The 24,566-nt window shown below is 42.9% G+C and overlaps 1 protein-coding gene across 13 annotated transcripts in view; it reads left to right on the forward strand.

The window, feature by feature from the left end:
• Positions 1–21,259, forward strand: part of nav3 (neuron navigator 3) — a 227,489-nt gene extending 206,230 nt beyond the window's left edge. For 8 of the 13 annotated variants that reach the window (XM_037760193.1, XM_037760194.1, XM_037760196.1 and 5 more), the window contains 18 exons: positions 1,082–1,165; positions 2,198–2,309; positions 2,968–3,092; positions 6,143–6,166; positions 6,622–6,788; positions 7,002–7,088; positions 8,667–8,820; positions 11,383–11,569; positions 13,680–13,777; positions 13,880–13,975; positions 14,937–15,105; positions 15,257–15,492; positions 16,909–17,063; positions 17,633–17,704; positions 18,845–19,041; positions 19,327–19,445; positions 19,645–19,848; positions 20,967–21,259. In XM_037760193.1, the coding sequence (XP_037616121.1) occupies positions 1,082–1,165; positions 2,198–2,309; positions 2,968–3,092; positions 6,143–6,166; positions 6,622–6,788; positions 7,002–7,088; positions 8,667–8,820; positions 11,383–11,569; positions 13,680–13,777; positions 13,880–13,975; positions 14,937–15,105; positions 15,257–15,492; positions 16,909–17,063; positions 17,633–17,704; positions 18,845–19,041; positions 19,327–19,445; positions 19,645–19,848; positions 20,967–21,086 (2,406 nt within the window). In that variant the 3' untranslated portion in view covers positions 21,087–21,259. The remainder of the gene's footprint in view (positions 1–1,081; positions 1,166–2,197; positions 2,310–2,967; positions 3,093–6,142; positions 6,167–6,621; positions 6,789–7,001; positions 7,089–8,666; positions 8,821–11,382; positions 11,570–13,679; positions 13,778–13,879; positions 13,976–14,936; positions 15,106–15,256; positions 15,493–16,908; positions 17,064–17,632; positions 17,705–18,844; positions 19,042–19,326; positions 19,446–19,644; positions 19,849–20,966) is intronic. The other 5 variants (XM_037760198.1, XM_037760199.1, XM_037760200.1 and 2 more) reach the window with 3 other exon arrangements.
• The last annotated feature ends 3,307 nt before the right edge of the window (positions 21,260–24,566 follow it).

The following is a 24,566-nucleotide window of genomic DNA, read 5'->3' on the forward strand; positions in this document are numbered from 1 at the left end:
TCTTCAAAGGAGGACTTGATTTGAATATTGATGATAACTTGTGTTTATTGCAGTGTACATTTTGACTGAGCTTATTTTACTCTGGCTAGGACTCCAAATTCATATTTGGGTCAGTTTTGAGTTTTGTAGTTGTCATTTTTATACCGCCGCGACAACGTAGTCGTGTCTGTCCTTACGTCCGTCCTTACATCCGTCTTTACGTCCATTCGTATGTCACACTTTCGTTTCCAGAGCAGAATTCGGAAACTATTGAACTTAGGAACTTCACATTTGGTATGATGGTCGACAGTGTGGTCTAGTCTTAAGAGAATATAACCTAATGAGACGTGTTCTACATTTAAATGTTCTGCCATTTTAAAGGAACAGTGTGTAACATTTAGAGGGATCTATCGGCAGAAATGTAATATAATATTAATAAGCAAATAGGTTTTCGTTACCTTATGGTGTGTTCACACCAAGAGCGATTACATACAAAGTCAATGCAAAGAGGCGAATAGACGCAAATTCGCGCCGGGGTGATGCGAATGACGCAACGCGAACACGCTCGCATATTCGCAGGAATTGAAGTATTTCAACTGGAGTGAGAAATTTGTGTGACGCTGTGTCGCGAAAGCCTATCAACGTTGAGATTCTCCTCCTGTCGTCTCTGACGTTCTGATGTTGTTGAATCACAAATAGAGGAAATAAATGTTGTAGCCGTCTGTGGTCACCCAGAGCTACGATAGTACATCATATCTGTACAGAGACCGGACCAAACTGTGTATAAATGTATGTGTATAAACCACATTGCTGCCGTATGTTTCTAGCCCAGAACGGACAAACCAAACACTCCAGATAGGTCCATTTACATTTTCACATTTCCGTGTCGGCCACTGTAGTATGCTTGGCACACAGGAGAAATTTCAGTTGGTTACAGTCTGCAGCCTCACCACTAGATGGCGCCATATCCTACATACTGCACCTTTAAATATAGTTGGTATCATTTGCCTAATGGAAAAATAAATCTTACGGTAACTAAAACGCTTGTTTCCCTACAGGTATAGCAGGTGAATAATGTATTTGTGTCTCTGTGTGTCTGCAGGCTCACCTGGTGGCGGCCTTTGAGAAGAGCCTGAGCAACATGACCTGCCGCCTGCAGAGCCTCACCATGACCGCTGAACAAAAGGTACAAGAGCTCAGTCCTGAGTTTGAAATATGCTGCATGTGAACTCCATAACTCGACGGGATTACAGGGAGGAGGAACGATTAGAAACAGGCATCGGTTTGACATTGAAGTAGCGCAGCGGAACGTACGGATTTAGAGGTCTGCGGTTGCGCATTAAAGGATTTTTTTCATCTTAAAGGTTCAGTTCCTGACCGATGTGAAAGGTTTCTAGTGACATTTTCTTTTTTCACCAAAGGTTTTTCTTATTGCAGTTTGCCTGAATCTTTCTCTAACTTCCCTCCTAACCTTAACCAAAGGTGTTTGACTTAAAGTGCAAATCTACAGGGAGGTAAAGGTGCCCAGTTTTTGCACAGGCATGCAAGAATTCAGCATATTGCATGAACCTAAGGCCCAAAAACCCATTTGAAACCAGTGTATTCACCAGAAATCCTCCAGCATTTATCTGCTCCTGGTTCTATTTTTTCTCCGCTTTCATACGAGTCGACATTTTGACCGACAGGACGTTTCAGAAGAGCTCGAATTGCTCTGAAACACTGATCTCACAGCAGCAGCAATATGCTCAAAGATATATCCCTACCATAAATTATGAATACGTCCCTCTGTTCACACACACATACAGAGTGCTGACAAGCCCTGCCAGCTTTTTAATCCTCTATAAATTAAAGCAAACTGGGATCTGGTGGGATGTCTTTGTTAAACAAGGCCGTCCCAACTTTTAATTAAAGCGGAAACCCTATCTGCGGCCCTCAGCAGGGTTTCAGGCATGCCAGAATAGGAGACTCCTTCTATCTGATCCTGTTGGTTCAACAGAGTAGAGCTTTTTTTTATTCTAAGCAGCAGCAGGTGGTGCCAGGGTTGGGACAAATCCACTGGGAGACTCTTATCTTCTTCAAAATATCCTGCCGACAACGCCAAATTTAGGAGTTTATGTCCAGTGACTAAGCTCCGCACATTCGGCCAAGCGAAAAGCAGTTTTTTTTTGGTGCGTCATCCTTTGTTTTAACAGCTGTCTCTCTCTCTCTCTCTCTCCAGGAGTCTGAGTTGGTCGAGTTGAGGGAGACGATAGAGGGGCTGAAAACCCAGAACACTGACGCGCAGACCGCCATCCAGGTGGCGCTCAACGGCCCTGACCACCTCCACAAAGGTAATGAAGGAAACCAGGATGTTGGAGCATTAAATCGTGATATTTTGAGGGTTTCATGAGTGGATGCATGTTTAGCCTGATTGGCCCTGGGGGGGAATCGAACCTCTAATAAATGAAGTGTTTGTGCTGTATAGGTCCGTTTTAGAAAGCCTTGATTAGTCACAGAAACAACCTGAGTCAGATGTGTAATCAATTTATTGAAATGACCTTTTCAAGTATCCAACCTCCTCGTAGCTGCTTATTCAACCCAAGTTTCAAGCCAACATAGCTGAACATTAAAGTTATAGTATTAATATAAAAACTAGGACTGTCAATCGATTAAAATATTGAATCGCTATTAATCGCATGATTGTCCATAGTTAATCGTGTTTAATCGCACATTTTTTATCTGTTCAAAATGTGCCTTAAAGGGAGATTTGTCAAGTATTTAATACTCTTATCAACATGGGAGTGGATAAATATACTTGCTTTATGTAAATGTATGTATATATGTATTATTGGAAATCAAATAACAACACAAAACAATGACAGATATTGTCCATAAACCCTCACAGGTACTGCATTTAACATTAAAAATATGCTCAAATCATAACATGGCAAACTGCAGCCTTTCCAGTCTTTTCAGCGCACTAAGGAAGATTTTGTCTGTCATTTCCAGACCTGCGGATCAGACGGCAGCACTCGTCAGAAAGCATGTCCAGCATCAACAGCGCAGCCAGTCACTCCAGCATGGGCAGCCTGGGCAAGGACGCCGAAGACAAGAAGAAGAAGAAGAAGAGCTGGGTAGGTGGAAGAAACTAAAGAAATCATTGTGTGGTAATCCTCAGACATGACCTTGCTCAACTGCTCTTCTGCACAAAATGCCAGAAAATATGAAATATAAGTTTGCAAATAACTCCCCAACAATCTCACTCTGCTACTTTGCAACACATGCATCTTCATCTCAAACCTGTTCGATCTGTTGCAGCAGACATCAGAAGATGTATGTTTTTACATTTAGTTTTCTAGTCATTGTTAAGGAGGTGGATTTGGTGTTGAAAGACTCAAACACACATACTGTATGAATTATTCAGTGGCCGTTAATCTAGTTCAAATATACTCTATATGCTTGCATTAAAAGATTAAATGTCTTCTTTACATAAATGAAGGCAGGAAATAAAGCTTATAAAGCGTGCTACTGTTGCACCCACTGAAAGAGCTTCGAAAAATGAAAAGGTAGAATACGTTTAATATTATGAATATAGCTCGATCTATCCAAGAGCTCAGGATGACGGAGTTTGGTCGCGACTCAAAACTCCACATCAAAAGTAGTACGATCATTTCTTCCCTAAAAGGCAATACATATTTTATGAGGTATATAAGATATACTAAAAAGGATTTACATTGATTTATTGCTATGGATTGTATTTCCATTAATCCCTTTGTGAAGCTGGTGTTAAAGTGCAGCTGTGTAAGTGAGTCAGCTTGTGAATAATATGTTCAGTCACTGCTTGTGATCAAGTCACCACTTACCTTCGCCATCCAAAAGGGTTTTTGTGTTTGGACATTTTCCAGGTTCGAGGCGGAACATAAGTCATTCACCTCTTGCTTTGTCGGCATTCCCAGTCTGCCATCATGTCCCCGTTGCTAGGTTACAGTGCTGGAGATGGTGTCAGGTACCATCCAGCGGTGAGAGGGGTCAACCGCCCTGCAATTATTGTCGGAGACGCATTTTGAATTTCATATACAGCGGCATGCAAATTAGGTGGCGAAAGAGGCAAAGTGGCCACTATCGTCATGGATACTGAAGCTTAGCTTGAAACCAGGGCGATAGGTTGCCCAGAGAGGTCAGAGAAGTGATGGTTGAATCTGTGAGTCGAGTAGGAAAGTCTGGATAGAAGAGACACTTCCCACAGTGCTTTTGAGAAGGGCTCTTAATCCCTCAGTTACTCAACTGGGCTCGGTTAAGTTTCAATGTCTAGAAAGACTCAAAATCTTGCACAAAAACCAAACTTCACAGTTTGCTAAAGTGTCCAAGATGTGCTCGCACCTGCTTTGGGGTTGCAATATAGCGTGATTATGTCCCACAAATCAATGCAAAAAAAGCTATATTATCTAAAAATGCGCATACACAAGCATTAAGCTTTCTCCTCTTCCTCTGTCCCTCTCTCTGGTTTCTCTGTTCTTTGCTCCACTGTACAATAGCAGCTCAGTGTCCCTGGCTGGAGAGCTGTTATTTGCTTGCAGCCCCCCCTGAGTCACACAGATGACATATTAGAAGTTCCGTCTCAGCCAAAGAGCGCAGAGAGCCAGCACCAGCACCATATTCGCTCTCTGCTGCAATGCAAAACGCCTGCCCTTGAAATGAAATGCAGCCCACTGAGAGTGACACCCTGGCCTGCTATGTTAAATGAGAACACCCCCCAAAAATAATTCAAGTCATGAATACAAATCAATCCCTTATTTAAGCAGCAATTAATTATTCATTTGAATAAATCCCGCCTCGGTGCGCGCGTGGTAGGAGACACGGATAGAGGTGAACTGAGGTGAAGTGAGTTAAGAGCGAGCAGGAAAGCAGCAGATCATGCTAACAAGAAGGGCGGCATAATGAATGGAGGTAGAGTGCCCTTCAGTGAGGCGGCGACTTTGTGCTGGCAAGCATCTTTCCTGCTAAAGTAGCCTTAAAGGTAGGGTCGGTGATGCTGAGAAACCAGCAAGAGTACGCTAAAATTTGAAAAATGATCCAACCAAATAACCCGGTCCAGTGTTTCGGACTCTTTTCCAATGAAAGTAGCTACAGCACTAGCTCCTAAAGTTACTAAATCTAGAGAGAAAGTCGCCCAGTCTGCAACACTGACAGTCTGACTGACTTACGCTTCTGCTCCTGTCATAATTACCACGGTCCCTAGAGATCGCTGTCGTCTTCTTTTATTCCTTCTTTCATGGTGATCTACCATGTGATTAAATGATAAAACCTACTAGTGGGTGTAGCAGGCCCCTACTGACCCACATAAACTGTACACATACTGCTACACCTACGTTCACAACTAGAACGCCACCAACAACCTCACACTCACCGCCAACACACACACGGTCTGTTGGAAACTCGCTAAAGTTACGCAGACTACGTGTGCGGCGGCGGCGAGCACGAAGCCTCCGGCAATGCTAGAGCTGCTAACGTAGCACAAATACACACACTGTTTGTTGGACACTCGCTAAAGTTCCGCCGGGCAGACACACAGCTGACAACCTGCTAAACTAAACTAAACGTGCGCTGGAGACTTTTACTGGGAAAGTGGCTGCATGTCCGCGACACTACACGCAACATCGTAGCTGCTAAATTAACACTCCCGGACGATGAACTGGAGACTCCCATCAATGAACATCTGTTGTGCTCCTGCAGCTGGTGCACCGCTGCATGTGAGGCACAAATCTTGTCGGTTAACGGTTAATAATCGGTTAACGAGGGTCGGTTATCGGTTGAGAACATTTTTCAAAATTAGCATCCCTAGCTTATAACCACTGATAATGCCTATTTAATGACCTAATAACAGTCTAATCTGCTGGTTTGTGTGTTCTGTTTAACATGATCAGGGACTTGTTGATTTCATGCAACATTGTGTACTACATGCTCATAACCATATATGCTTGTTTGGTGCCACATAATATACTGTAAACAAAATGCACTAAATAAACCATATAAAAAAACGATTAAAAGATTATTAGGATGCTCTGAACGTAATCATCATAGAATCATCTTCATCATCATCAGTGCTCAGTAAATCAGACACATTGACAGCGAGCAGGTGTGTGTGTTTGCGTGGCTTAATGTTGGGTGTGTTCTGCGTCTTCAGGTGGCTGATTCCATCCCGGCTCAGGTCAGTGGCTACATGAGTGTCTTCTGTATGTGTGCTGTGGTTGTTCTCCATCCTCCCCGTCCTTTTCCCCCCTCAGAGCAACCTCTTCTTTCCCTTTTCTGGAAACGTTGGCATGGATACGGCAACCCTTCCCTTTTCCTCCTCCCCTTTTCATTTTGATTGCCTGTTCAGCCATAATCTTTAGGGTCATTACAAAGCCTGATCCCCCTTTCCTCCCCTTTCTCTCATTTCCATCTCTACTTACGACCTCGCTTTTTGCCTCCCTCTTTACCTCTAAACCAGACCAGTGACCATTGCTTGGAAACAACACAGTGACTTCCTGATCTGGCAGGATGTGATGTCACCAGAGAACTCATCTCTTAGGATACTGACATGATGTGATTTTAGAGGTCAGCGGCGTGCGGCGATATTGACCATCTTCGCCTCTGTATCTTTGTGTGTCTTCTGTCTTACAGTTGCGTAGCTCCTTCAAGCAGGCGTTCAGCAAGAAGAAAACCAAATCCCAGTCGTCCCACGACGAGATGGAGGAGATGACCGACTCGCTGCCGTCCTCGCCCAAGCTGCAGCACGACAACAGGCAAGGCAGCATCGCCACGCTGCATTCTTCGCCCTCCACCACAGAGTGAGTTTTTACACATGCATCCACTCTCATACATATATATACTGTATATATACACACAGGTAATTCTCTCCCCTCGTACACACTTGCATATATCACTACATACAAATCAACTAAATTCTTTTCACTGTTATTATTATTTTTGTTTTGATTTCACAAATGTCTCGCCTTTCTTTTCCGACCTCTCTGTTCATCCTTTTCTTTAACCTGCTGTAGCAATTACATTTGGGATAGCAAGTCCTCCCCCATTTGGACGCCAAAGAAAAGGCAAAACGGTCACGTGGTCTACAAGCACAGATCTCGGTAATAGGCATGCTCCCAGGGAGTGTGTGTGTGTGTGTGCAGTGCTGTTTGTTGGTGTGACTTTCTCTCACATCTCGGCATGTCGGAGGTGATGATCTCTCTCTCTGGTTTGCAAACTGAACCTCTGAAGCGTCACGAGAAGTAGCAGTAGGCTGAATGAAGGGTGAAAAGGATGAGTTCACACCCCAGAACGAATCGGCTCTATGTCACTACAGAAGGGACAACATGTGGCGACATTTTGCCAACAAGCATGCAAGTGCTGCGAGTGTGCACATGTGCTGTGCAGTGTGGCATCTGAGGAGATGATTTGAGATGAGTGTGACGGATTCTTGTTGATTTTTGACTTTGCATCGAACTCTAGTTATTGTGTCGGATCTCTGGCTGTTTATTGTGAAAATAACTGAATCATGATGATGGGATTACTACCACAGCATCATCTGTATATCCTGTATGGGGAGCAGCGTCTGAAAGTAGCACCCGCCGCCCGTCAAATGCTGATAAATTGTTGGCAGTGGCGGGTGAAATCATCAGGCCATCCGCCACCTTAGCATCACATACCTCCGTGACTATCGAATCCTCTGTATTGATGCTTTACGACGGTTACGCACGCTGTATCATGTTTCAGTTTGTGTAGGACCAGAGCTATGGCGGAAAAAAAAAAAAGCGCTTAAAAGTGTGGCGCTGCTACTCCTAAACCTGAGGGGACGCACCTTGTTTCTTCCCTGATAATGCGACACTGTGACCAACAAATCAGTGAAATCAACAGGAGGAGAGTTAGTAAAGTTACCTGTTAGCAGCAGGTGGGCGGCTCCAGTAAACGTGCGGCGGTGACGCGCTTTGAGTTCAGGCTGGTGCACGCCAAGGGTAGAGTACGAGCAGGGAGGCATCTGATTGGTTCTTTCCAAGCGGACCTCGAGGCTGTGATTGGTAGACGTTTTTACAGGATTACAGCAGCTACAGATGACGCCTCTTTGCCGGTCCTTTTTCAGAGCTCATCAGTAATGGATCGCTGTCGGGGTGTAAAGACCATTTCAACCAATATAATAAATAGTGTTTACTGGAGAACATCGTCAACCCTGCCTTTAAATAATCTTAATCATTTGAATTGTGTGTTTTTATGCAAACCAAGATAGATGAAAATAGCAAAGTACAGTACAGTAGTGTGTACAGTATTCTCCCTACCCTGAAAAATAGGGCTCTGCCAGAAGTTACGGTGTAATTTCAACTCTGCAATTTACCATGCACATAATGTTTTATGTGTAAAATATATTGAAATGACATCAGATCTAAAAGGTTATTCCTTCATTCAGTGCAAAAATGGCAGATAAACATTTGATTCAGACCTCGATGGGGAGTATTGTAAATGGGGGTGGATTCGCTGTCCCAAATGTCTCAGTTCCCTTCACCTCCATGTTGTGCAGTATCCACCACTGACTCCAGCTTCCCTCTGAACTCCAGCTCTCTTGTTTCCTTTAAGTGTGTATTTTCTCGCTCTAGATTGTGTGTGTGTTTAGTATAACCCTCGAGGTGACCCCCGCCCACCCACTTCCTCCTCCCTGTGTGTAATCCCGGTTGCAGGCTCTGCGAATGCACCGAAGCCGAGGCGGAGACCATCCTCCTGCTGAAGAATGAGCTGAGGGAGAAGGAGCTCAAGTTGACGGACATCCGCCTGGAGGCGCTCAGCTCCGCCCACCACCTGGACCAGATCCGAGAGGCCATGAACCGCATGCAGGTGAGATTACTGCCTCGGCTAAAACGCAGGTCAAGCTTGCGCTTGCTGCCCTGTGGGCATCTATTTATGTTTGAGAACAGAGCGCAGAATTGCCCTTTTTATCAGGAGATCACGGTGATGAAGATCTCAAATTTAAAATGTCAAATTGGCTTTAGTTCTGTTTGCCAACATGAAAAATTCTGTCGTAACATCAGTCATATTTATACCTGTCTTTTGACAAATTCATAGGCCGTAACAAGCCACCAGTTTTCTTTAAAACAGTGGTTCCCAACCTATTTTCCTTGAGCCCCAACTACTTATATCTAAGAAAAAGCTGATAAATAATAATAATATTGAATAATAATGAATCAATTTGATTAATGTTACTGTTAAATTTCTGCTTGAGACTGCTCCGTTAATATAGGTGTGTGCCTCCCTTTGTGTGCGGCAAGCTGGAGAGCAAATAGATTTTTTTGACCGCAGTGAAAATGTTGTTTTTGAAAGGAAATCAAATATGGACTGAAGTCGAATTTCTCGTTCGATAAAAACATGTGAATTTTGGAAATGATTACAAATATTTTTTTTTCAATAAATTTCGACTCTTTGGACTTTACAACGCTCTGAAAATGTTGTTTTTGAAAGGCTAAACGCCAACAAATATGGCTTGAAACAGAATATTTTCTTAGATAAAAACGAATTTTGGAAATGATTACATCTATCTTTTTTCAATAAATTTTGACTTTTGGACTTAACAGCACTCTGGAGTTATTGGAAGTGTTTAGATCACACGAGTCCAAAACAATTCTACGCAGCCACAACTGGAATCTAATTCTACAAATGTGTAATGCTCATAATATTAGCCTGATCTTTATCTACAACTGTGCCCAAATACTGAGTTTAAACAGCTATTTAGTAGCAAAAAATATCTTTTTAAATAGTTTTATATACAGGCTTTTGAAATGATCCAGTATGTGTGTTATTATTTAGTTATACATGTGCAAATCTAAATGTGACCCGCTGTGATCTTTGTCGCCTCCGTGAACCAAGAGGCCCAGATAGAGGCATCTCATGGAGAGAAAAATACCTTTGGTTGTACAGTTTACTTTTTTCTGCGAAGGTAAAACTTCACTCCGTCTGTCCAATTTATTTGGGCTAAAGTGGTGTGCTTCTCCCTGAAGGCACTGGAGCATGACAGCTACTAGCAGTTATGAAGTTAATACTGCCTTCAGTGGGGTAGCGGATGGCTGACAGGGCTCTAGAGAGGCAGCAGGAGGGCTGACGGCAACAAACAAACACACACACTAACACAGAGCGTCTCTTACTAGATCTATGCACTCGTTCAGTTTAGCTTAAAAATTGTAGTTCTTGATATTGCTTTATTCTCCACAGAACTATTCCTTTAACGCTGGAGTACGTAGAATTGGAGCAAATATGATTAAATAAGACAGGTATGAGACAGGTAATCTGAAAATAATCATGTGCCTCCGTGTCCTCCGGTGCTCCTAACGGCATCTGCAAGATTTCACAGACCGGAGTTGAACAACCAATCAGAGCCGAGCTGGAGCCTTGCCGTCTCTGAGCAGCTGTCAGTCACTCAAGAACTCCGATCAAATGGTCAAACTAGGCAGCGCTGATCAAATATGAATTAATATTCTGTTACTGTAATGCCTATTTCTCATCGCTGCCTAGTTTGACCGTTTGATCGCGAGTGGTTGACAGCTGCCTCCTGTTGAATGAACAGCCAATAGGAACGCTCTCTCTCTCTCTGAAATGACCTGTGATTGGAAAATCTAGCCCGTCACGGGCTAGATTTTTCTAAAGCCTGAAAACAGAGCCATGAGGAGGTGCAGAAGTCTCTCTCAGAACACTTGAATTACAATATGCTGAAAGATTATGATGATATTCTTGCCCAATGATGCCAAATATATTCTGCCTACTGCCACTTTAAGATTGAAAGTCTGAACATTTTTGGAAGAGAAACACAAGAAAATCTAAAACTAGCAGAACATACAGGATACCATTCCAGCTATCCCACTGAGCCAGCATGCTGTCCAAAACTGGCATTTAATAAATGTCATTTAAAGAAGCTTTCAAGGTGAACACGCTCCGGAGACGTGGAATAAAATAGTTTAATTGCCCCATGAAATAAAAAGATACAACGTGAAGTTTTCTCCCCTGCAGATGCACACATTTGACTTTATTTATATCATTCCCATTGATGTATCTCAATGAGACGCCACCCCATCCGTTCACAGAATAATCTTCATTTCATATTCTTAAAAGGAAGCGCACGTTCAAAGAATAGCACCATGGATGTCTCCACTGTTAAGTGGGTCTTTGTGGATGTGGATTTGCCTCTCTCTGTAGAAGCCTATAGTCTCCTCTCAGATCTGGGGATCATGTAAGGCTCCTTATCTGAGACGTAACCTTCAGTACAAAGAGAGCCTTGAAGATCAGAACGCTGCTTACAGCCCATGATTCCAATAATACTGATTCAGAATAACAACGGTGGCCGGCCTGAATGCAGAACAACTATTATTCAGAGTCTTTGAATGCAGTTTTCATTCTTTTCTCAATGAACAGAATGAGATCGAGACGCTGAAAGCAGAGAACGATCGCCTCAAGTCCAGCGGCAACGCCACGCCGACGGCCACGCCACTCAAGACGGCCCGGCCGCCCTCCGAGACCTCCAGCACGTCCTCGTCCTCCTCGCGTCAGTCCCTGGGGCTGTCGCTCAACAACCTCAACATCACGGACACCATCATGTCAGGTCAGTTCAGCGTCAGCACCGTGAAGTGTTTGTGTCTAAATCAGCGTCAGTAGCCTGCAGGTGTTTCTTGAGAGTTGAGAGAAGTGTGGAGAGTGAGAGTGAGAGTGGTGGAAGTGAGGGAAATGGTCAAAATAATAATTAGGGCTGCCAATTGATTAAAATATTTAATCGCGATTAATTGCATGATTGTCCATAGTTAATCTTGATTAATCGCACATTTTTTATCTGTTCAAAATGTACCTTAAAGGGAGATTTGTCAAGTATTTAATACTCTTATCAACATGGGAGTGGACAAATATGCTGCTTTATGAAAATGTATGTATATATTTATTATTGGAAATCAATTAACAACACAGAACAATGACAGATATTGTCCAGAAACCCTCACAGGTACTGCATTTAGCATAAAACAATATGCTCAAATCATAACATGGCAAACTGCAGCCCAACAGGCAACAACAGCTGTCAGTGTGTCAGTGTGCTGACTTGACTATGGCTTGCCCCCAAAACTGCATGTGATTATCATAAAGTGGGCATGCCTGTAAAGGAGAGACTCGTGGGTACCCATAGAACCCATTTACATTCACATATCTGGAGGTCAGAGGTCAAGGGACCCCTTTGAAAATGGCAATGACAGTTTTTCCTCGCTAAAATTTAGCGTAAAGTTGGAGCGTTATTTAGCCTCCTTTGTGATGAGCTAGTTTGACGTAGTTGGTACCGATGGATTCCTTAGACTTTACAGTTTCATATGATACCAGTATCTTCTCTCTAGCTTTAAAACTGAGCCTGCTACAACTTCCGACAGATTGATTGCATTAAAGAAATTAGTGGCGTTATTATCACGTAAACTCTGACAGCCCTAAAAATAATACATCTTGGAATGCTTTCACCTGCCAATCAGGACTGAGTGTTCAACAGAAAACAGAAATGTTTTTTAGTCTTTAGAAGGATAAGTTCTTTTTTTTTTTTATTTCTAAACTGTTGGCAGGTGTATTCAGCTAATCAGAATGAAACCTCCAAGTTCTGGCGTTGTCAGCGCCATGTTCTTTTGTCTAGTTAAGCTGTAGGACACACTTTAACGGTCTGCAGCAGCTCTCAGGGCAGATTTTTTTTTTTTTCTCCGTGGCATCAAGTTGGATTAGCTCTCTCCACACTTGCCTCGATAAATTTGAGAGAATTGTGTTTGCGGAGAGAAATGATCCGGAGTAGCTGCATGAAATGATGAAATAGCTGCTCTCTCTGCTGCGAGGGCTGGCAACGCAGCAGGAGCCCGTTACACACACACACAAAATCTCTCCAGGCCGGCTCCGTTGGAGAAGTGAAAGAGTTCTGTCCCTCTCACTTGTCCTGTAATTAACATAGAAGGCGCGGGCGCTCTCCGAGGACTCGGGCCCTCATTAATTGATGGAGGGATGAGCCGAGAGCAGTGACGCGTGGGAAGACGAGTGGGCCAACGGGCCGTTATCGCCCCAACACAGAGCCCTCAGCTAAGGGAAGCCAGCCGAATACAAAGTACCTCCTTCCCTCTCCGAAAATGGAGTCTGGGAAAATGGGAATGAAGAGAGAGTTGTTTCAGTCAGGACCACTTTAGTCAAAGAAAAACTTTATTACCATTTGCAGTAATATATATATGTATATATTTGGCGGTATGGCTCTGTTCTGGGATCACGCTGCACATCCGCGTGCCTACGTGGATCCACGCGCCTACGTGAAAGCATAAGGCAAGGAGAGCACACCTCCTTGCCCTTCCATGTGCATACATAGAAAGCCAAAACAGACTCTTACCGACTACATGTTCAACTCAACAAAAACCTCAAATAAACCTAATTTTGAATGATTGAATTCTTTGTGTCCCTCCCCCTAGATTGTACTCTATTTAATTTCCTGACACAGTCGTTCTTACATTATCATTCTGTGCACTCGCTAGAAAACTCTCTGTATGAAAACATTGATTAAATGCAAAAGTAATTATCACATGAAAGAAAACCCATTAGCTATCTTTTACTTTGGAGTCTGTTTGTCCGTTTCCAGCTCTAATTTGCCAGCGGGGCAGAGTGAAAGTTTGTTTTCTAATGAATCACGGCTCTGACAGAAAGTTGTGTGTTTTCAGATATTCTGCTAGATGACGGCTACGAGGGCAACCTACGCAAAGAGGGCCGGAGTGTGCGAATAGTGGTTACCATCAGCAGTGGGCAGTATACCACCAAGGTTAGTGGATGAAGAGTGACATCATTTCTATTTCTTCTTGCTAAAAACCACTGAAAAAAAATTCTGACTCTTGTTGTTTTGATCCGTTTGACCACTCTTCAGGGTAAACAAAGCCACGCGTACCTGATCGGGTCTATAGGTGTGAGTGGGAAAACCAAGTGGGACGTCCTGGATGGGGTCATCCGACGCCTCTTCAAGGTAAACACAGCATTTAGGCACATTGACACTTGTCATATGAGCAGGAATAGCACACACATAATAACATTAAAGAGGACCTATTATGCTTTTTTCCCCCTTCCTTTAGGTTGTTATATAGTTTTATGTGCATGTAAAAGGTCTGCAAAGTTACAAAGCCCAAAGTCCACGCCAAAGGGAGTTACTCTCCTCCACTGAAACGCTGCTCCTGAACTTCCTGAAACGCCTCGATTGAAGTCCTTTTCTTCCGTAACGTGATGATGTCACCAAGTAACACATTTTGCTTCGCGGCTAGTTTGGCATGCCCTCAAACAAACCTAGTTAGATCGGAGTCTTAAGAGTTTGGTTCAGTTGACCAAACTCAACTCAAGTGTTTTTTACAGCATGTAAACATGTTTCTAGTAAAAACTCCAAATACAAGTATGAACCTGAAAATAAACATAATAGGTCCTCTTTAATGCTGGTTTCATTCCAATGAGGTTCCTGTTGTAAAAATGTGTTTAACTGGAATTACTGCACATTCATTTAATTTAAAATACAATTTTGAGATGAAACTAATTGAAAAAAAAAATAGAGTAATGCATGTGCTCTCATTACAAATGCTGTATCCATCCATCCAGCCGCACAGAGGCCCATATTTATTTATGAGGCATTTTATTCCACTTGATTGCCTAGAATTGGATTTTGTATGCCACATCCTACCCGTGGATGAAGGCATACCTTTTTCATCTTCTGAAGTTAATCTTAAGAATTATATACCTACAAAAATATTTAAAAAAAATCCCTGCCCACCTGAATGTGTGGCAGGTGCATCGGAGGAAACCACAACGTGAATAAAAATGAAAAAAACTCCTGCAGACCGGCTCTGATACTGCTATTATATTCATGTATTTACAATGTTTTCATCATTACAGTCTATATTTAAGCATGATCAATAGTTCCTCTGATCGCTCCCTTCCTGTAGGAGTATGTGTTTCGGGTGGACCCTCTGACCAGCCTGGGTCTCAGCTCAGACAGCATCGTCTGCTACAGGATGGGCGAGGTGGTTCGCTCCCACTCCTCCGAAGTGCCTGAGCTGCTGCCCTGCGGCTACCTGGTGGGCGACAACAACATCATCAAGGTCAACCTCAAAGGTACAGCAGCAAGGAAACAAAGGAGTTTCTATTTCAGGATTGCGGCTGATGTAGAAACCAGAGTTCTCAAGGAATGTGTTAGAGAGTAGAGAAATAAATATTAACTTATCCATCATATTCCCTCCCTCCTTTCCTTCCTTCCTCTTCCTAGGTGTGAGGGAGAACAGCATAGACAGCCTGGTTTTCGACACGCTGATTCCGAAGCCCATCATCCAGCGGTACCTCAACCTGTTGATGGAGCATCGTCGCATCATCCTCTCAGGACCCAGCGGCACCGGCAAATCCTTCATGGCCGCCAAGCTGGCCGAGTACATCATCTCCCAGATGGGGCAGCAGGTCACCGAGCACAACGTGGCCAGCTTCAACGTGGACCAGAATTCCAGCAAGGTAAGGAAGAGGAGTTCAAACTAAGGCAGCGATTTTTTTATTTCTCACCCAGTCTGCCTTATCTACAGTACTTATGTTTCAGTTTACTGACTTCCTACATCTCCCAGAATGCCTTTCAACAATGCATGTGCATGTAGAAGGAGACTTTTGATGGTGAAAAGCGACCACCAATCTACCAGACATGGTTTTGTATATCACCTGGACATATTAAAGGGAAAGTTCAGATGATTTGAAGTGGGGTTGTATGAGGTACTTCTCCATAGTCAGTGTATTACCTACAGTAGATGACGGTTTGCACCCTCCCAGTTTGGAGAAGCAGACAGGAGTACCAGCACGGAAGCGAAGCAACGTACTGCAGTGGACGGGGCCGGCAAGAAAACGTGTCAAAAATCAGTTTAAGTGTACGCTATATTTAGAATATTTACACCGCTTTGCCTTGCCGACAGACAGCCTTTTCCAAATGGGGAACTGAAGCTACGTTCTCTTCAAAGCCACCAGACTCCTTTGACAAAAACAGTAATTTTACCTCGCAGAACACGGGGGGTTTGTTGGTCTCCCACTGCCTTGATCGGTTACTTTTATTAGTGTTATTGTGTGACTTTGATGACTCCAAACTAACCCTTTAAAACACCAAAGTCACAAGATAACACAAACAAACTAACCAATCGAGGCAGCGAGCGGTCGACCAGCAACTCCCATGTTCTGCGAGGCAAAATTACAGTTTTTGTCAGTGGAGTCTGGTGAAAAGAGAGCATCGATTTTTATACAACGGCTTCAGTTCCCCCGACGGCAAGGTAAACCGGTGAAAATATTCTAAATATAGCGTGCACTTTAACTGATATTGAAGTTTTTAGGTGTCTAAAATACGTTTTGCTGTCGGCCCGTCCACAGCAGTACATTAATTTGCTCCTGTGCGGTAACTCCTGTCTGTTTCTCCAAACTCTGGGCGTGCCGACTGTCATCTACTGTAGGTAATACTCTGACTATGAATAAGTACCTCATACAACCCAACTTCAAAACACCCAAACTATCCCTTTAACAGATCTTCAAATATGTGCACCTGGTTGCATTACATTTTCATTCTGCCACTGAGAATGGTCTCTCTGCCTCTCCTACCATGGGTTTCTCCCTATAGAGTCATACTAGCATTTAAATAACTCCAGAATGTGACATGCATCACCAGTAGCTGTATGTTAAAAAAAAAAAAAGACATTGTAATTTTAATTATAGTAAAGTTTGTCCAGAGGGAGAATAGCACGAACAGGAGTGAGCATACAGAGCTGTAAGGCTTTCATTTAAATAACTAGAGTTTAACATAAATTTTTAAAAAAGACGCAGGGACTCAGATCATATTGCTCCATTTAAGTTAAAAAAAAATTGCATGCAAATGAAAACCTCTTGGTATTTCTTCCCCAGGACCTGCGTCAGTATCTGTCCAACCTGGCAGAGCAGTGTAACTCTGAGGACACGGACACAGAGCTCCCCACTGTGGTGATCCTGGACAACCTCCACCACATCGGCTCCCTCAGTGACATATTCAACGGCTTCCTCAACTGCAAGTACCACAAATGGTGAGTAAAGACGGGCATTGTATTAAAAAAAAATCAATAAAATCTTAACTAAAAGATTTATAATGTCAGAATAAGACATTTTTAAAAAAATGACAGGCCTAACACGGCAACGTGATGCAGCCGTTTTAATCTACATTTAGTGATTGATTTTTGATTCGGCATTCCCAGTATTGTTCTTCTAAAGTTTTTTCAACTTCTTCAACTATTTCTTCCATACTTTTTTTGGACTTTAACTACTTCTGCATACTTTCAGCTACAGAAACCATTCAACCATCAAAATATTCAGCTCTTTAAGGACATTAGTGATATGACTTTTCTTGTTTCAACTATTTATACTTTTTAAAATATTAAGCTTTTTTCACATTTGTTTTTACAATGTAACTCAATGGAGAAAATCTTCAAATCCTCTTAAACATACTCCTCTTTGAAATGCTACTGCATTGCATTTGGTCTTAAACATTTTTTCAGGCAAGTCATTTTACATTTCTGCATTTTCAGCAATGCTTTGCAATTAATTTCAGCTGTCAGCATCCCCACTCATTTTCTCACTTATCTTTGTCTCTCTCCAGCCCTTATGTTATCGGGACCATGAACCAGGGTGTTTCCTCTTCTCCTAACCTTGAGCTGCACCACAACTTCAGGTTTGTGACACACACTTTAACTACAACCTTGACTTCTTCAGAAATGTCACTGTTTGAACTCCGTGACGTCTCCCATTGTTTTTTCGACTACGGTTTTGTAGCCTCGAGTTCGGCATTTTGGCCATCGCCATCTTGGTTTATTGATACCGGAAGTGACACGAGAGGGTGGAGCTAAGTTCAACCGAAAGCTGAATACAAATTTTTTAGGCGACCAAAATGTTAAAATGAACTTTCATGAACTGAAAACACACCGTGAAAGGGTTAAAGTTCTAAGATGGAAACACGGACAACTCCCAGACCGGACAACGCTGTGGTACCGTAAACTCACGTTTACAATGTTTGCTGAGGTAATAAATCAAGTGAGAAGTAGGCTCATTTTCTCATAGACTTCTATACATTCAGACTTCTTTTTGCAACCAGAGGAGTCGCCCCCTGCTGGCTATTAGAAAGAATGCAAGTTTAAGGTGTTGGCTTCACATTTCAGACCCGGAGGTTGTCCACTTTTCCGAACCAAGACGGCAAACTTTATTACTCCTTTCAAACTTGATAAAGGCAGCGCAGACCAGATCCACTTCTTCTGTTCTTACCTTTCAAAATAAAAGCTTTAGACATATAATATTCGCATGCAAGTTCGCATTTTCATGTTGTTTATTTGTCACGCTCCTGGTGTGTAAAGGCCTTCACTCATCATATTGTGATTATTAATAATGTGTGCAGATGTTATTGGTCCCACAGATAAATGACTTGTATTTGCTTTGCATCATCTCACCTGTCAGATAATGTGTTGTGATTTCACTTCTCTGTCAACATTTTACTTCTCCCAGATTGTAAACTAAAGGCACTTTCACAGGCAGCGCTGTAATTACATCTCTCAGATAATTAGCTTGTTAAATGGAAATGATTAGACCATAATGCTTGCTCTGAGTGGGAATCATTTCTGCTTGGCATGTTTGACTAGCTGATGATTTGGCAAATATAAAGTCATTAGGGGAAAGCTCATCATGGGCCAGACATGAATTTAATATGAATATATTATGGGAAAGTGAAATAAGGCCAAATCTCTGAGCTGCTTTGATGTGGTTTATTGTTGAGCTGATTTATCAGCCTCTGTTTCACCATCGATCGTGTGTCCTGTCGTAGGTGGGTGCTGTGTACCAACCACACCGAGCCGGTCAAAGGTTTCCTGGGCCGTTTCCTGCGGCGGAAGCTGATAGAGACGGAGATCGATAAGAACATGCGCAGCAATGACCTGATTAAGATCATCGACTGGATCCCCAAGACGTGGCAGCACCTCAACGGCTTCCTGGAGGCGCACAGCTCCTCCGATGTCACCATAGGTCAGTCTCACACACCGACACACTCTCTTTCTCTCTCTCCCTCGCTTGTGTTTGTACTATTAGACAGATACCGAAGCTAGTATAGTGTAGTCTGTCTACTGAACACACTAATATTGAGTCTTTGGTTACGTGTAAGTGAGTATGGTAACCCTTTCAGATAATATTCTAAATATAACGTACACTTTTTTGGCAACGTGTGTGTTGAGATTCTGCTCCGTGTCTTTTGGTCTTTCCACCTTCCATTCAACAAATGCTCATCACCTGGACTCTTTTGTCCCTCGACAGGCCCCCGTCTCTTCCTGTCGTGTCCCCTGGATGTAGAAGGCTCTCGGGTTTGGTTCACTGACCTGTGGAACTACTCCGTGGTGCCCTACCTGCTGGAGGCTGTCAGGGAAGGGCTTCAGGTACGTCCTGGCAACACTTGAAATGAACTTGAAGTTGCTGCAATTTGTAATTGAACCAATAATAATGGTCCAATAATATAATACAGTACAGACAAGGGTCATTCACTGATATAGGGTAAGAATATCTTTCTTTGCTTGCGTCCGTTTCCCTCCCAAATTATTCATACCTCCTCTTCGTCCCCCTTTGACACACCTGCAGCTATACGGCAAGAGAGCAGCATGGGAGGATCCGTCCAAGTGGGTGAACGACACGTATCCGTGGAACGCCGCCTCGCTGCAGCAGGACGGCCAGTCGCTGCTCCAGCTGAGGCCGGAGGACGTAGGATACGACGGCTACAGCTCGTCCAAGGAGGGGGCCTCGTCCAAGCAGGTGTCTCAGAGCGACACGGAGGGAGACCCGCTGGTGAGGAAGACGTATACACAAAACTACTGTAGTGATACTTCTGTTAAGGAGTTTCTAGTTCATGTATAGCATTTAAGACAACATAGGAGAATGAGTGTTACCTTGGCGGAAGGAGGCAGAACTATTCAGCGAGGGTAGACAGACGGAGAGAGAAAGACAGAATGGATTTCCATTTGGTGGGTTATTGCAGCCCAAGACGACAAAGGGTAGTCATCCAGCAACAACTGGCGAGTGTGTGTGTCCGTCTAGGCGAGACCAGTTTTTAGTGCAGGTGTGCCAAGTCTCATATTCAGGAACACTTGAAGCGATTCGCCAGATGCAGCAGCTCATGTGCATTATTTAGTCCATTAGCTCAGTTGCAGGGATGAGAAGTTCTGCAGTTTTATTGCGGTGATTTACCGCAAGTGCTTTTTTACCACATGTTCTAAAGTATGGAGACAAAGTTTGAGAGTCATAACACTTTACATTTATAACAGGTGTTTTTAAAGATAGTGGTTGGTCTGCTTATTTTCGCCAGATCAGATGTTGTTTGACGTGCAGTTTGAGGGGGGAATTCACCCGTCGTAGAACAGCACAAAGTAACGCTGCCTCGCTCTCTCTTTGTCAGCATTGCTGAGGATGCAGTCGTCTTATCTGAATAATCATATTTGAACTGTCAAAGGACAAAACCTGATTATAATATGCAACGTGAGTACAGGATTTACAAAAATAAAAAAAACACAAATCACATGCAGTTTGGGGCAAGTCATAGTCAAGTCAGCACACTGACACACTGACAGCTGTTGTTGCCTGTTGGGCTGCAGTTTGCCATGTTATGATTTGAGCATATTGTTTTATGCTAAATGCAGTACCTGTGAGGGTTTCTGGACAATATCTGTCATTGTTTTGTGTTGTTAATTGATTTACAATATAAATATATACATATATTTGCATAAAGCAGCATATTTGTCCACTCCCATGTTGATAAGAGTATTAAATACTTGACAAATCTCCCTTTAAGGTACATTTTGAACAGATACATAATGTGATTAATTGAAGTATGTCTGTGCAGCATTATCTATACCAAACATTTCTATATATCATTAAGGCGTTTCTTTGTCTGTACGTTGCATTTCCAGATGAACATGTTGCTACGGCTGCAGGAGGCCGCTAACTACTCCAGCACGCAGAGCTGCGACAGCGACAGCACCAGTCACCACGACGACCAGCTGGACTCCTCGCTGGAGTCGGCGCTATGAGACCCAAGAGAGAGAGCTGCGCTGTTGCAAGGACACCAGGAACCTTTGAACCTCCATCGCTATACCAGACACCTCTAATAGTGCACACAGACGTATGAAAAGTTTTATTCATCCAAAATGGTATATACCCAGAACGCATATTTTTTACATTACAATGGTGCAATATTAAAATCGAAAAAAAGAGTTTTAAAGAGCAGTAGCCAACTTGGTCATCAGTGGTGATAAAGTGATAAACAATCATACAAGTTGGATCCATATATATATTTTAAACACATCAAATAGTCATTTTTTTTAATGGATGTATAACATTTTCGAATACAACTTTTCATATACGTGCAGGCAGGACGTGTCTGACGAGGGACAGTCGACTTCCACATTTGTGCTCAGCCACGATGAGCACCCGGTTATTTCAACTGTGGGTGTCAATCTACAGAAAAAAAAAAAGAGAAAGCCAAGAGTTTAAACTGGATTTTTCTTTTTTTTATTATTATTTTTTATCCCAGATATATCTTCAGATGTTTACAATGGGGGGGCAAGTTCTGTTGTTTATGTCTTTCCTTGTTTACAGAGGTGCTTCTCACACACATACACTCATGCACTTACACACAGGCAGCAGGAGGACACTGTCCTTTAATCAGCGGCTTCGATCGGGTTCAAGCCCCCATGTGACCAACAATCCAGCCTGCCAAAGTGTCCTTGAGCAAAGGCACTATTTATACCCTCATCTCTGACCACCCCACCTATGAGGGAGTCAAGTAAGAGGAGAGCGTTGAGTGTTATCAGGTGATGTAGTGCCCTCTGGTGGCCCACGATGGAGGCTCAGAGCTGTTAGAAAACTGATTCATCACAGATCCATCAGATTTTGCGTCTAATTGTTTACCACTATTTCACGATATTTGGGCGGCTTTGCCTTTTTCTGAACATAAAGAGCCCAACTGGGATGACATTTTCATCACCTACACACACACACCCTCCTGCTCAGTCGTCACTTTGAGCTCCATGGTGCTGGTCTCCTGCCCTGAGCCTCCTCAGTGTCAGGCACTGCCAAGCCGCTCCTCACCGCCCCGCATTGCCAACGACAAGCACAACGAAAGCGCCATTGTCCGTGTGTCATCCAGCCAACATTGCTACTGTGAAGAAGAAAAAAATGGATAAAGTGCCAACGTTCCCTTTGATTTACTGCCAAATGTGCACACACAGACTTAACATCACAAGACACAGCTGACCATGGTTATAGATTAAGTTGTTCTTGGCCTTCCACACTCCACACACCGGATGTCACTCCATGGCTTTCAAAGCACCCTGAGAACAGCAGGCAGTGCTGTCTGTGGCCCAAAAGGCTGTCTTAGTTGACCGTTCGCTAAACCCCTCCCTCGAAGCAGCGATCGTCCAATCATTAGCCGCCGTGACTGGGCAACTCTTATCAAGCTTTCTCCGCATGTTAAAGGGGACATATAATGACACTTTGTCAGTGCTTGTGCACATACATTTGGGTATCTGGAGTGTCTACCAACCCACAAATTGTGAAGTAAATCAGTTATTTTGTGGGCTGCCTAGATCAGAAAACATGTGATTCAACAAGCCAATCAGATTTGGCTCCCCTTCCTATGTCACATGCAGGCTCATTTGAATATACCACCCATGGCGAATTCGGGAAACTTTCGCGAGATGGTTAATGTTAAGCACCGATCTCAAATAGTTTAGTTAAGGGTTAAGTTTTTGCGCAAACTCAGATCAGATTTCACAATTTCGTTACCTTCTAGACACAACCCTTGAGAACTACCTTTGCAAAGGTGCACCATCTTTTTTTCGCAAGCCAATCAGAGCAGGCGCTAAAACGGAGCGTTTCAGACAGAGGGTGAATACAGGTATATTCAGACTGGAAAATAATGTGTTTTTTGAACATTAAAGCATGTAAACATGTTTTTGTAGAAACACAAAAATACACGCATGAAGCTGAAAATGAGCATGATATGTCCCCTTTAAGTTGTGGTGTGTATTTCGAGAGATGCTGAGCAATTTAAAGAGTTTGGAGGGTTAGTTGCAAATGTTAGCAAGATTGCCAAACAATTAGGTCACCGTAGTCCTCGTCCTAAAAGCCTTCTTCTCTTGTAACATTAAAAAGTGAAAACATACTGAAAATACAAAACAAGTATGAAAGCTATACAGCCAAACAGTTATTTTAGAATTCAATAGCAGTCTGCTTTATGCCGCTGTTTCTTCCATGTCTTCTACATGGATCAGCAACTGGTGAGGATGCTGACTGTTTGCCCTTGACATCTAGCTTTAGCTTAATTCTTTTACCCCAAAATCATGTATTTAGCCATCAAGTGCACATTTATGACCTATCTACAAGATTATCAATTTAAAACAAGTCATAAAACATTAAAAAGTAGCGACGGTTTGGGCCGGGGCTTAGCGAACAGTCAATCGCAAAATAGCTGAATTCTTGTGACATTTCCGTTAACCTGCGTGGAGAAGCAAGCGGGTGGTGTTTGCTGCGACGGGATATTTAGAAAGTAATATTAAAAAGCCTGACTTTGAAACACATATGAATCAGAGCTAATCAATCAACAAAGTAATATTGAATTGAATGATGCAAGCTGCCAGCGTCCTGCTTGGATCTTTTTCTGGCACTCATTTGATCAACATCAGGAGGTACCAAAAAATAATCCAAAGTATTTTGAAATGCAAGTCAACCAGAGCTGATTAAAGGAACAACGATACTGGTGCTTTCTCACTGCCTTAAATGTGCAAAAGTTTGGGACGCATGCTCTGCTCCTAAAAGTGAGAAGATGTTGATGTGGGATGATGATGATGATGATGATGATGATGATGATGATGATCTGCTTCCTGCTACGTCGAAGAAGCAGCTCTTTTGTTTGTTTGTTTGTCGCTCCCTCTTCCTCCAAACCGCCCTTTTCTTGTTTCTGACAGTGGAAGTATAAAAGAGTTGATGCTGTATTTCAATTTAAAAACTGACCAATATTGTAAAAACATTTAAAAAGGGGGTGGGTGTATTTTTTAAGTTGTCGTTTTCTCGCCCAGTTGAGCTGGGCTCACTTGAACTGACAGGAGCACAACCAAACTGTTTATGGGGGGTTTTTCTAGCCTGACGAGCATGTTTTGAAGCTTTTTAGAAAAAAGGGGGGATGCATCGAGAAGAGACCTTCACCCGTTACGTATGCGTGTATCGGACGGAAGCCATTTTTGAATTTTGATTGTCCTTCTCTTTGTTTTATTAACGAGTGGGTTGGTTTTGCACACTTTGAGGTTTGGGTGGGTTGTAAATACTTTAAGTCTTGCACAGTGAATCAAAGATGCATTCTGCCCTGTTGATGTTACAAATATGCTTAATCCCGCTGAGTAAATTATTGTACTTTTGAAAACAGAGAGAGAGATAAAAAAAAAAAAAGAAGCAAAAACTCAACACGCTGTCAGAAACAGGTGTGTGTCATGTGGTGATTGGATGTTTTGCCT

This window comes from Sebastes umbrosus, chromosome 23 (assembly GCF_015220745.1).
Source record: "Sebastes umbrosus isolate fSebUmb1 chromosome 23, fSebUmb1.pri, whole genome shotgun sequence".
NCBI classification, from domain to species: Eukaryota; Metazoa; Chordata; class Actinopteri; order Perciformes; family Sebastidae; genus Sebastes; species Sebastes umbrosus.